The sequence below is a fragment of the Rhipicephalus sanguineus genome, chromosome 11 (genome assembly GCF_013339695.2).
Source record: "Rhipicephalus sanguineus isolate Rsan-2018 chromosome 11, BIME_Rsan_1.4, whole genome shotgun sequence".
NCBI lineage: Eukaryota > Metazoa > Arthropoda > Arachnida > Ixodida > Ixodidae > Rhipicephalus > Rhipicephalus sanguineus.
The window spans coordinates 104,093,826-104,107,152 of NC_051186.1; the positions used below are offsets into that span (position 1 = coordinate 104,093,826).

At 51.7% G+C, this 13,327-nt stretch overlaps 1 protein-coding gene across 1 annotated transcript; it reads right to left on the reverse strand.

The window, feature by feature from the left end:
• Nucleotides 1-549: 549 nt before the first annotated feature.
• LOC119375302 (uncharacterized) lies at nt 550-1,179 on the reverse strand. The gene has a single exon (XM_037645482.1). The coding sequence runs from the start codon at nt 1,177-1,179 to the stop codon at nt 550-552; it is 630 nt and encodes a 209-aa protein (XP_037501410.1).
• Nucleotides 1,180-13,327: the final 12,148 nt, after the last annotated feature.

The following is a 13,327-nucleotide window of genomic DNA, read 5'->3' on the forward strand; positions in this document are numbered from 1 at the left end:
GTCCATTGTCCCGTAGCCGCTCAAAGACTCGCCGCAGAGTGGAGTCGTCGTTCTGCTTTTCGGCTATAATGATGTCATCCAAGTATACCTTGACGCGAGGCAGGCCTTGCAGACTGGACTCGAGGCGGCGCTGGAACAAAGCCGGAGCAGATTCGATGCCGAAAGCGAGGCGGTTGTATGCAAACAGCCCCTTGTGTGCGTTCAACACAGCCATTTTTCGTGCCTCGTCGTCCAGTGGAAGTTGATTATATGCGTGCCGCAAATCCAAAGTGGTGAGCACCTCTCCCCCATACAGAGATGCGAATATGTCCTCAATTTTCGGCAACGGGTATTGTTCGAAAGTGTTGGCGGATTCACGGTCAATTTGAAGTCCCCGCACAGCCTGATATCCCCGTTTCGTTTCACTACGGGCACGACGGGCGTAGCCCACTCAGAAACTCTCTCTGGTGAAAGCACTCCTTCCTGTACTTGGCGGTCGATTTCTGCAGCCACCTTATTCCGAAGCGCAAATGGCACTGGTCGAGCCTTGCAAAAGCGTTGTAAAGCCGTCTATTTTTTGTGTAGCTTCACAGGCGGCCCCTCGCAACAACCCAACCTCTCCTCGAAAATTTCCGGAAATTCCGCCACCAGTTGCGCCGTGGCTGCGTCACATCGAACCACATTTACGCTGTCCGGCGCACATTCTTCCAGTAGCGCCATGCCAGCATTCCGGAAGGCTTGGATGGTGTTCCGGCCGCACAGCAGAGGCCCATCGCAATCCACTACAACTAGCGAGCTCTCCACTTCCGTGTTACCGCATTTGACTTTCATGGCCTCTCGGCCAAGGACCGGCAGCGGCCCCAGGAAGCACGTCAGGCGTAGTGAAGTCTTCTCCAGTGTCGGCCACAGTTCACGGTGGTTCTCGAATACTCCCTTTGGAATTACGCTGATAGTGGACCCCGTATCCACCAGCATGCGCAGTTTCGGGCCCTCCCAGATGAAATCCCTTTCGAATGGCCGAACGAATTCGTTGCTACTGTAGCTGTGAGCCACCAAAGCGTAGAGCATTTCTTCTTCACTGCCGTCTAGCTCCTTCACAGCGTAAGTTCCCGAGGGGTTACCGCGACCGCTGGAGCACCTTCTCGCCAGGTGTCCCTTTTTGCGGCACTTGTGGCACGTCGCTTTCTTGTGCCTGCACATTTCCGAAGCATGGTTCGAGCCACATCTCCAGCATTGAGTAGACTCGGTCATGGATGCATACCCTTGTCCGGATTTCTGCGGATTCATCCTGTGCCTCTGTACAAAATTGGCGACACCGTTGTCTTTGAAGCTCCTCTCTTGCATAGCCCGCACATTTGTTTCGGCCGTTTCTGCCTCTAGAGCAAAAGCCTCTGCCTCAGACAAATTCAACTTCCTTTGCGACAACATGTGTCGTCGAGCTTGTTCGTCACGGATTCCGCAGACAATCCGATCCCGCAACATGCGGTCCAAAATCTTCTCGAAATTGCAATCCTTTGCGAGACGTCTCAGGTCAGTGATATAGTCCCGTACCTTTTCGCCGTCTGCTTGTTTCCGCATGAAAAAAGCGTAGCTCGCTGCAATCTCATTAGCTTGTGGATCGAAGTGGTTGTCCAGCAGCTGTACGAAGGCGTCATAGCTAAGGCTGTTCACCGATTCTGACTGGCACTGCCCCTGAAGCACGCGAACAGCGCTGTCACTTAGTGCCGATACCAGAAGCGCACGCCGTTTTCCTGGATCCGTGATGCCATGACCCTCAAAAAAGGCCTCCAAACGGACACGGTAAGTGCTTCAGCTACTGGTCGTGTCGTGGTACTCGGGTGGCCTGGCTGTCATCGTGCAACTATTCCATCTTCGTCGCCACTGAAGTAACGGAACGTAGCCGCCAGAAGGGGCAGAACGAAAGACCGTTTATTGCTCGGTGTTACTGGCTTTATAACTAAAAGAAAAGGTCACATGGCTAGTGATAATAAGCAAGAGTACGACACGTGCAAACAGTACTGCTCTTGTTATACATCAGTACGCGTGCTTGATAACACTGCAAGGCCTTTTTTAAAAAAAGGCAGATCCCACGCACTGTTGGAATCGATGTAATGCGAAGCAGACGGCAGAGAGCTGCTACATCGCCTTGTTTGTCTTGGGAGAAAAGTGAAGTCATTCATGCCATGGCATCTAGTTCACTATATATCGTATGTTTGACATGCATGCAGGCATGTACAATTCGGTATATGCCATACTAATGAAACGTACATTCTGGAATATATAATGCATGACTTGTCATTTATGTTCATGACGCACTAGTATCATGCCATAGGTATATATCCAGTTAACAAAACGGCCGGAAGCGCACCACGACAGTGTCATGTAAATCATGTCGTACATGGCATGCATGTCATGATATTCATGCTACCAGCTCTTACTTATGTTTGCCATACAGTCTCGTCGCGCAATACCAATTTTGGTGTATATCAAGCGAGCGAAATGGCCGCGAGGGCACCATGAGCGATGCATGTAAATTACGTTGTACATGACTTACCTGTCATGATTTTCAAGTTTCCACCTCTCATTTACGTTCATCATACAGTTGCGTCACGGAATACCAATTTTGATGCATATCACGCTAGCGAAACGGCAACGATCAGACAATGAGCGTGGCATGTAAATCATGTCGTACATGACTTGCATGTGACGATTTTCACGTTATCACTTCTTATTTACGTTCATCATACAGTCTCGTCGCACAATACCAATTTTGATACAGATCACGCGAGCGAAACGGCAACGATCGGTCAATGAGTGTGGCATGTAAACCATGTCGTACGTGACTTGCATGTCATGATTTTCACGTTATCACTTCTGACTTACGTTCACCATACAGTCTCGTCGCGTAATACCAATTTTGGTGTATATCAAACGAGCGAAATGGCCGCGAGGGCACCATGAGCGTGGCATGTAAATCATGTCGTACATGATTTGCATATCATGATTTTCATGTTACCACGCGTTAGTTATGTTCGACATACAGAAATGTCTCATCATACCAATTTTGGTATGTATCCATTCATTTAAACGGCCACGGGCGCCACGAGACCATATAATGTAAATCATGCTGTACATGACATGCTTGTCATGATTTGCACATTAGGACCTGCCACTTGTGTTTGTCATACACTATTGTCACGCCATGCCAATTTTGGTATATATTGAATTAACGAAACGGCCGCAAGAGCCCCAAGACCGTGGCATGTAAATCATGCTGTTCATGACACTCATATCATGATTGTCATGTTATGACCCGGCATTTATGTTCGTAATACGGATATGTGTCATACCAATTTTGGTATACATCCCATAAATGAAGCGGCCAGGAGAGCTCAAAGTCGTAGGCGGCTAGATAGATAGATAGATAGATAGATAGATAGATAGATAGATAGATAGATAGATAGATAGATAGATAGATAGATAGATAGATAGATAGATAGATAGATAGATAGATAGATAGGTAGATAGATAGATAGATAGATAGATAGATAGATAGATAGATAGATAGATAGATAGATAGATAGATAGATAGATAGATAGATAGATAGATAGATAGATAGATAGATAGATAGATAGATTCAAAGTCGCAGAAGTTCGCTAAGAAATGCTTCGCATTTAATAAGCGGGCCCGAATCTGGCCTGGCCCGCAGCCTCAAGCCAGGGCCCGGTCCAGACCTGCACTTTCAAGCCCGAGCCTAGCCCGGGCCCGCCAGAATACGCTTCGGACAGCCCGGCCCGGCCCGCGGCCCGAGCCGGCCCGCTCTACATGGCATACCACATCAAAGGCTTTCGAAAAATCAACTTGTATCAACGCTGCTCTTCCTAACCGAGCATCGCAACATTCAAGAATACCCCTCGCTACAAGAATGTTTGTAAATATGCTTCTACTTATGATTCCCCAAGTCTAATGTGGCCCTACTATATCCGCAATACAATTTGCAACCTACTTGCCAAGACATTCATATTTTGTAATCCACAGTTGTTAAAGTAGATTTGTAATCCACAGTTGTCGCAGTAGATATAAGGGACAATATCGAATTTTCCTTGCTTCGCGTTTATGGAAGAGCACGCGAACGGTGGAAACGCGTTGACACTTTTCCTCAGATATACTTTATCCGTGGATCTTCATCCAGAACAGCTTTTTCGTAATTCCTTCCACCAGCACGTCGGAGTTTGTAATCACTCTGCGGTAAATACCCCCTAAAAGGCCCTGCCGTTTCGAGCTCACGTGCCAGGGTTCCAATTCGAATTTTTTGCTTGCTTTTTTAAAAATGTCATCTCATTAGTAAAATCATATCTCCTGGTCGGAGCAGCCGCAAATGCGCAGCTGTCAGTAGCGGGCCCGTCGCTGACGGCCCACAGTGAAGCGGCAACGCCATGTTACACGCCAGCCCCTCGCTTTCGGGGGTCTAACGGTTAAAAAAACTCACTTTCGCTTAAGAGTGAAGCAATGAATGCGATACCAAAAAATTGTATTGTGAAACGAAGTAAGACTAGCAGCTAACTCTTTTGGATCCGATCTCGCATAACTCAACAAAACGCTGGTTTAAGGGAATATGGCCCCTCCAGGAACCGAAGCATTTCCTTGCTCTGAGTTCACTAAACGCGAAGAGTTGAGAGCACAGCAAGTTTACGAGCCGTCTCCTGATGTCTCGAGATAGCGCGCGCGCAAGCGACTGCGCCCTTCGAACGATGCGGCCCCCCCCCTTCCGCTCCCCTGGCGTCCCTTCATTCTCCTTACGAAAGACGGGTGGGGCGTTTCCTCTCTGTTTGATGAGCAATCGACGGCAGGCCCGCACGCGGGAAGATGTTATCGCATGCGCTGTCCGTGCGGCGGAGACAGACGGCCGGCTAGTTTAATCTCCGCTTCAGCCGCGTTCGTCGCCAGCGCTCGCGAGCTTTTACCCGCGGCTAGAATGCGCGTGGTGATGTTATTAATTTGGATTTTATACGGAAAATTGCGGCAACGGTGACGGCAAAAATCCGCCGAGAGTGTCCATATAATTACTATCGCAAGGGTCAATGTACGGGGCAGATTTTGTGCCCCCCCCCCTGCCTTCCCTGTGCGCACGCCTATGCTCCTGGGATGATTTTTCCATGAGATTTGCAATGAATCGAAATACTTCCTTCATAAGAGCCCCATAATAATACTGAGGTGCTTGAATGTTAATGCAATATGCTTCTCTATTGCACTCCAAGATGTAAAATTCGCTGCTCCAAAGTGCTCCCAGATGCAAAATTATCTGCTCCAAATTGCTCCAAGATGAAAATTTTGCTGCTCCAGAGTGCTCCAAAACGGAAATTTTGCTGCTCCAAAAATTGCTCCAAATCAGAAGTCCTCCGTAGCATCACTGGGAGAGTGGTCCATTCTTCTTCAGTGGCTGGAGACCCTGCAGCCGCGCGCAGCATGGGGTATTGCCACAGCATATGTTGAAAATTACATCTCGGGAGCCCACATCGAAGGCAACCCGGCTTTATTTCACTTATGAATCGTGAATAAATGATAGGTGAAGGGTAAGCACCTGTTTGTAACAATAGTAAAGTGAGAGTTTCCGGTCTCGTTAGATGAGGGTGAGGTAGAGGAAAATTCCTGCGGTCAAGGCGGTAGTGCCGACAAATTTCGTTGTACGTTAGGAGCGGGTACAGCTGCCATGGCTCACCTTTGGGCCTCGGGGCGCCCTCTTTCCTGGCGTGGCGAGTAAGGTCTCGCGCCTGGGAGTGAGCTAGCTCGTTGGCGCTGGGGACGAGGGGGTGAGCATCTTGGCCCACGCGGCCGGGAAACCAGATCAAGTGTTTAGTATCGGCCCACGTTGCACGCGAGAGCACGCGGGCTGCCTCTTTACAAGCCGAGCCGGCGCGAAAGGCCTGTGCTGCGGCTTTGGAGTCTGTGTAGACTGTTGTGCGATCCATGGTCGACACAGCTAATGCTATAGCTACCTGTACTGCACGGTCTGCATCCGTGTTGGGGAGTGTTAGAGAAGTTAGGTGCTCGCCTTGCAGCGACGTAACGGCTGCGACGAAGTGCTGAAATTTGACGTATTGAGCGGCGTCTACGAAAGCTACCGAATGGGGCATTGCAGCAGCCGTTTTGAGGATGGCGGCTGCTCTGGCCTTACGTCCGGGGTTTTATTTCGGGTGCATGTTACGTGGGAGCGGGGGAACGATGAGGCGTTCTCGAAGCTCTGACGGCAGCGTGCACTCTCTTTGGTTGATGATCGGAGAACTCATTTTGAGGTAGGCCAGGAGTTGCCTTCCCGCTTCTGTCGAGGAGAGTCCTGCAATCTGGGCTAGCTTCTGGGCCTCGACCATCTCACAGAAAGTGTTATGAAGGCCTAGTGCCACGAGTTTCTTTGTGTTGGTTTGAATGGGGAGTCCAAGTACCTGTTTCATACTCTTTCTAATGATTAGATTAAGCTTGTTCTCATCCCCTTTGGTCCAGGGGTGAACTACGGCTACGTAATTTATGTGGCTCATTAGAAACGCATGGAAGAGACGCCGTAGATTTTCTTCCGATAGTCCGCCTTGTTTGTTGGCGACGCGTTTGATTAGTTTAGACATGGAGTCTGCTTTAGTGGCTATGCGCTCTATGCTGAGTCCGTTCCTGCCGTCCTCCTGCAGGATCACTCCTAGTATACGAACCGAAGTTACTTGTGGTATTTGCGTACCGTCTTGTGTGTATACAGAGATAGGCGAGTTGGGAAGCCGTTTGGGACCCAGTTTCGGTCGATAGAGTAAATGTTCAGACTTTTTGGCTGATAGTCGTAAGCCCGTCTCTCGGAGGTAGGCCTGTACCTTGTCTACCGTGGTCTGTAGATTGCGCTCGATGTCTCCGTCGCTACCGCCCTCACAGCAGCTGATAATATCGTCGGCGTAGAAAGCGTGGCCGAGACCATCAATTGAGCTCAATTCTCTCGAAAGAGCACTGAAAGCTAAGTTGAAGAGAAATGGAGAGAGAACTGCTCGCTGTGGTGTGCCTCTCGGACCCAAGTCGTACGACTTGGAACCCAAACAGCCTAGTCTAATGGTGGCTTTGCGGTCTTTGAGAAATGACCACACGTACGCATAGAAGCGGTTGCCGAGTCCAGTGTCAGCCATCGCTTGTAGTATGTGCGAGTGTTTAACGTTGTCGAAAGCCTTTTCTATATCTAGTGCGAGCACGGCCCTGGTGTCCCTGGACTTGCCCGTTAAGATCTTGTGTTTCAGTATAAGCATGACGTCCTGTGTCGACATGGACGGGCGAAAGCCTATTTGAGTACAGGGAGGAGGCGTTTCTCTTCCGCATGTTTCGTGACCCGTCTGAGAATGACGTGCTCAGTCACCTTGCCCACACACGAGGTGAGCGAGATGGGCCTGAGCGAGCCAAGCTCAAGGGGTTGCCCGGCTTAGGTATGAGCACGACGGCGGCTTCGCGCCACTCGAGCGGGATTTCGCCGGATTCCCATGCCTCGTTCATATGTTTAGTGAGGAAGTCTATGTCCTCGTCAGCGAGATTTTTGAGCATTTTGTTTGTAATGCCGTCTGGGCCAGGGGCTGATCTACAGTTAAGCTCAGCGAGTACCGCCCGCACCTCCGCACTCGTGAAGGGAGAAACCAATGGGTCTTCTTCCGTGTGCATTGGAGGCGGGGGGCAATCCGTGTCTGAGCTCGACTCGGAACAGAGGTAGCGCGACGCGAGCTCGTGTGTAATCGGTTCGTCTGTAAAGTTTTCCTTGCGAAGCTTATGAATTAAGCTGTCTATGGTGAGTTGCTGATTGGATTTCGTGGGTTTGTCGCCGAACAGATGTTTGAGCAGGTTCCATTTGGATCCTTTACGTATCTGGGCGTCTAGCGAGTTGCATACTTCGGCCCATGGCTGTTTAGCTAAAGTGCGACTGTGCTCTTCGATTTGTTTGTTGAGCTCTGCGATTTTTTTGCGAAGACGGCGGTTGAGCTTTTGCGTTTTCCATTTTGCTTGTAAGGCTTGCTGCGCCTCGATGAGGTGCGCAAGTCGGCTACCCATACGCGCTACATCGCGCGTGGTTTCTATTTCTTTTGTGACTCCCGCTACGTCCTCTTGTAACCGAGCGAACAGGTATCGAACAGAGGTGTAGGTGTTTTCATCTTGTTTTATAAGGGTGCGAAAATTATCCCAGTCGACCACCTTGAATTTACGGGGTGGGCGTCTGGATACGGCTAGGGTGATGCTACAGATGTAGTGATCGCTACCTAGGTTGACCTGTGTGGCAATCCACGTAGGGTTGCGGACGTTTCGAACTAGTGCTAAGTCTGGAGTAGTATCTCTTGTTACCGAGTTACCTGTGTGTGTAGGGAACGCGGGGTCTGTGAGTAGTGCGAGACAGTGGTGTGCTATTTGCGTGGCAAGCGCTTTGCCTTTCGAGTGGAGGTATCCGTAACACCAATCGGGGTGCGCAGCGTTAAAATCGCCTGCAATCAACAGCGGATTGTCGCCTACTATCTTGCATGCTTTCTGAAAGAGGGCTATGGAATTTTCTCTGCGGTCGGCAGGTGAGCTGTATACGTTAAGAAGAAAGACCGACTGTTTGAGGTGTGCTTTCGGAATGAGTTCTATCACGATGTGTTCGACCTTGAGGTCAGGGCGAACTTCATGCTTGGTGTACGATAAAGATTTTGCAATGCAAGTAGCGATCCCCCGTTTACCCCTCTGAAAGACTGACTCCACGCGGTATCCTCGCAATGCGGAGCTATCGGTGAGCGTCTCCTGAAGGAGGAGGACAGAAGGGTTCTCAGCATTTGAGTGCAGTAATTGTTGTAAGGCGTCCTTCCGTTTTGGGAGGCTAAGGCAATTCCATTGCCGAATGGTGAGATTGGTTGAGCTAGCCATGTTTAAAGAGGAAGCATTGGCCGGCCCTGCATCTGTTGATGCCGGTCGCCTTCGGGGATTTGTACTCGTGCTGTTATTTCAGTCATTTGAAGTTTCAGTGGGTTGACTTCGGACAATATGTCTGCACGGAGCTGTTCTAGCAGCGCCGTCATGTGTGCTATTATGCTCGACACCGTTAGAGGTTCTTCGGCCTCTAGCGCGGGGCCTGCACGCTTTTTCGCGCCGCGTGCTGGGTTTTAGGCAGCGGGAGGTTCATTCGCGTTGCTCTCTAGGCTGGGGAGTTTTAAGGAGCGCCTTGATTTCAGAAAGCACTTTGCAAAGAAAGGCGTTCTCGCGTTCTAGAGTTTGAATTTTGTCTCCTACGGGCTGTGGCAATGATCCCGAGCGCGCGGGGGCGCGGGTCTCACCCTTACCGGCGACCTTGTCGACCCAAGTGGGCTTGGAGGTGTCCGGGGCCCGTGAACTTCCCTGTGTGGCCTGGTCTTGGGGTGGAACGGCCCTTGTAGTTGTAGACTGCGTATTTGCTGCAGGCAGGAGGCTTGCAGCGGGCACCCGTGACGAACGGCTCTTGTTGCGACGTCGGCGACGTTGGCGACGGCGCCGCACGAGGTAAGGTACTTGATAGTGGCTCCGGCAGGTTCGGTCGCCCGTTACGTGGGCGCCTCCACACAGTGCGCACTTGGGTGCAAAGCATACGTGGTCCGGTCCGGGAGGTCCGTGGCCGCACTGATCACAGACCTTGTCGGTGGGGTGCGGGCAGACGTCCTGTTGGTGACCCACTCGGCCCCAGTTGCGGCAAGTGTCTATTTGGCGTTTGTAGAGAGTGCAGCGATGCATGATCGGCCTGCAGTAAACATAGTTCGGTACCTTGAGGCCGTTGAACAGGATGACGATCGTAGTAGCGTTCTTGATTGGGCGTGCGCCAAGCACTGTTGGGTTGCGCGGCGTTCGTAACATGCATTACAAGTCGGCGTCGGTGAAGTCGACGTCGGCGCCTCGTATCACCCCGCGGCAGGAGTGACCCGGCGGGGTAAGATAGGCAGCTACTGGGTGTCGCTGTTCGGTGAGAATAATTTCTTGAACGGTGCAGAAAGCAAGCGCATTCGTTTCTTGCGGTGTGCTCACCACGAAGATGTTCTGCATCGAATTCGAGCAGACGATGTCTTCTTCGGTAGCCGACGGCGACTGGCGTGCGGTCATCGTGAGTGCGTTGAAAACCTTGTGTTGACTGCAGAGACGTACGTCGAGACCGCCGCCCGGGCGAACGACGACACTGAAGTGATCCTTGGGTAGATTCGGCAGCTTGCTGGCAGTAGCAAGCCTTTTAAGTGGACTGGGCGGTTTGGCGCCAGCTGCGGCGCCATGTTGCCCTACATGCTGCGGCGCCTTTGCGGCGGCATGTGCTTTGCTTGCGTTACGACGACGATAGGCTGTGAGCCAGCCACATCCTGCGGCGGTTTCGGGAGAGATATCTTCGCCTTCGACCATTGCTTCTAGCGGCATGCTTGCAGCTGCGGTGGCAAGCACCGGGCGGCGGGCGCCGAGAGAGCGTAGTCGTGCTTGGCCTAGGTTAGACTTATGGGGTGAGTTCAGAACTAAGCTTCAAAAACGGGTAACGATGAGGCCTACCGGGGTAAATTTGGTATCCAAGTGCTCCCAGTGACTTGCCGATGATGATCCGGTAGTGTAGATAGGCCGAAACGGGCATCGGCCGATTGAAATTGCATCGATGCCGGGAGCCGTGGGGAACACGTCCGGACTACTCGCCGCCACCTAGCGGTCTCCCCCGCTTGTTTATACGTATTTCGAAAAGTACATGTGGTGCACGGAGCTCGTTATAATTTTTATCTAGGTTAGCGTATTCACAACAAAGGTAATACATTTGGCTTTTTCCCTCTATTTCTCTTCTTGTGGCAAGGTGCTGAGGACAGGTGCTACATATCCAGAAGGGTGCACGATTAGCTTTGTCGTTAGAGCATGCTTTAAACTTCAATAGAGAGCGCAATGAAAACAAACGGAAGAGAGCGTTCAGTTCTCTCTCACCTCTGTTCTTATTGCGCTCCCTGTAGAAAGTGAACTCATGCTGCAAATCACTTTTCTTGCTACAATATGTTCTTGATGAATAACACTAGTTAATATGAAAATCATGACACGCATGCTATGTACAGCATGATATACATGCCACGCTCATGGTGCGCTGGCGGCCGTTTCGCTAGCTTGATCTACCCCGGAATTGGTATTGCGCGACGTGACTGTGTGAAGAACATAAATAACACGACTTAACATGAAGATCATGACAAGCATGTCATGTGCAGCACGAATAACGTGCCGCGCTCATGGTTCGCTGGCGGCCGTTTCGCTAGCTTGATATACACCAAAATTAGCATCTTGCGACAAGACAGTGTGATGGACATAAATAACACTAGTTAATATTGTAAAGACGTTTATTGACGGCTGGATTGACGGCGACGATGCACAACAGTCACGAGGGAGCGCAGACTCTCTCGAGCACGAGCACGAGGGCCGTGCTCTCCGAGAAGAGGCGAAGAGGGCGACCCACTAGAAGGCGCTGGAGAGGACGGCCCATTACAACGTTCCAATGCTTCTCTACAATTACCCCGGGTACAAAAAGGGAGCCGTCTGGCGACCTAGCAGCTGGTCACTATGAGCGGGTCATGGTAGGGCTTGAGGCGCTCCACGTTGACAATGTCGCGCCCTCGACGGCGCACGTCGGAAGATGGCTCGATGGGTTCAATCAGGTAGTTGACCGGGGATGTGCGTTCGACGACACGGTAAGGGCCTTCGTATTTGGGCAGCAGTTTGGAAGAGAGGCCAGTTGCAGTGGTAGGGATCGAGAGCCATACGAGTGCTCCGGGTAGGAACGTGGGTGCAGAAGTGTTGGTCTCACCGCGGATGCTTTGCTGCCGCTCTTGGTCCTGCGTAGTAAAGGTCTTCGCAAGCTCGCGACACTCCTCAGCAAGTCTGGCTGTGGCAGAAATAGGCGCACACTCAGATCGATCCGGCTTGTATTGTGTGCGACGGGTGCCTGCCGTACAATAGGAAAAATGGTGAGAAACCAGTGGTGCTTTGAGGGGCGGTATTGTAGGCGTAGGTGACGAAAGGTAGAATGGAATCCCAATTTGTGTGATCGGCGGCGACATACATCGAGAGCATGTCGCCGAGCGTGCGGTTAAAGCGTTCCGTGAGCCCATTCGTCTGCGGGTGGTAAGCAGTAGTTTTGCGGTGAACAACGTTGCACTCTTTGAGGATGGCTTCGACGACTTCCGACAGGAAGACACGGCCTCGATCGCTGAGCAGCTCCTGGGGTTGACCGTGGCGCAGCATGAACCGGCGGAGCAGAAAGGAGGCTACATCGCGCGCTGTAGCCGCTGGGAGGGCGGCAGTTTCGGCATATCGCGTAACGTGGTCTACAGCGACGATGGCCCAGCGGTTACCAGCCGAAGTCAGAGGGAGTGGCCCATACAAATCGATGCCAACGCGCCCAAACGGCCGGTCAGGGCAAGGTAAAGGTTGGAGACCTGCTGGTGACTGGTGCGTTGAAGTTTTGCGGCGCTGACAATCGATGCAGGAGCGAACGAACTTCTGCACGTAGCAGTACATGCCTCGCCAAAAGTACCGTTGGCGAATGCGGTGGTATGTTTTCGATACCCCAGAGTGCGCACACTGCGGATCAGCGTGGAACTATTCGCATATTTCAGAACGCAGACTGCGGGGTATTACTAGTAGCCACTGGCGGCCGTCGGCGTTGTAATTGCGTCGGTGGAGGAGGTCGTCGCGAATGGCGAAATGGTGGGCTTGACGACGCAACGCGCGAGTGGATGGTGTTGCCGAAGGATCAGTGAGCAAGTCTAGCAGTGAAGCGATCCATTGATCCTTGCGCTGTTCGGTAGCGATAGTGTGAACGTCGATGGAAGAAACGGCATTGTGAGACATTGAGCTGTGGGTATTGTCGTCAGGCAAGGGGGAGCGCGAGAGTGCGTCGGCGTCAGCATGCTGGCGTCCGTTGCGGTACAGCACGCGGATATCGTAGTCCTGTAGGCGAAGTGCCCAGCGGGCGAGGCGGCCTGATGGATCCTTCAATGATGACAACCAGCAGAGTGCATGGTGGTCGGTGATGACATCAAATGGGCGATCATACAAATAAGGTCGGAACTTCGTAAGGGCCCAGATGATCGCTAGGCATTCCTTTTCGGTGACGGTGTCATTGTTCTCGGCTTTGGTGAGCGTACGACTTGCATATGCCACGACATATTCAGGGAACCCTGGTTTGCGCTGCGCAAGGACAGCGCCAAGGCCAACACCGCTGGCGTCTGCGTGTACCTCTGTAGGGGCCGTAGGGTCGTAGTGGCGTAGTATGGGAGGCGACGTCAACAGACGACGGAGCTTCGCGAAAGCGTCGTCGCACTCTGACGACCATGAATTGAG

Excerpts from the sequence above, each read along its gene's own strand:
- LOC119375302 (XM_037645482.1), bottom strand. The coding sequence starts at position 1,179 with ATGTGCAGGCACAAGAAAGCGACGTGCCACAAGTGCCGCAAAAAGGGA.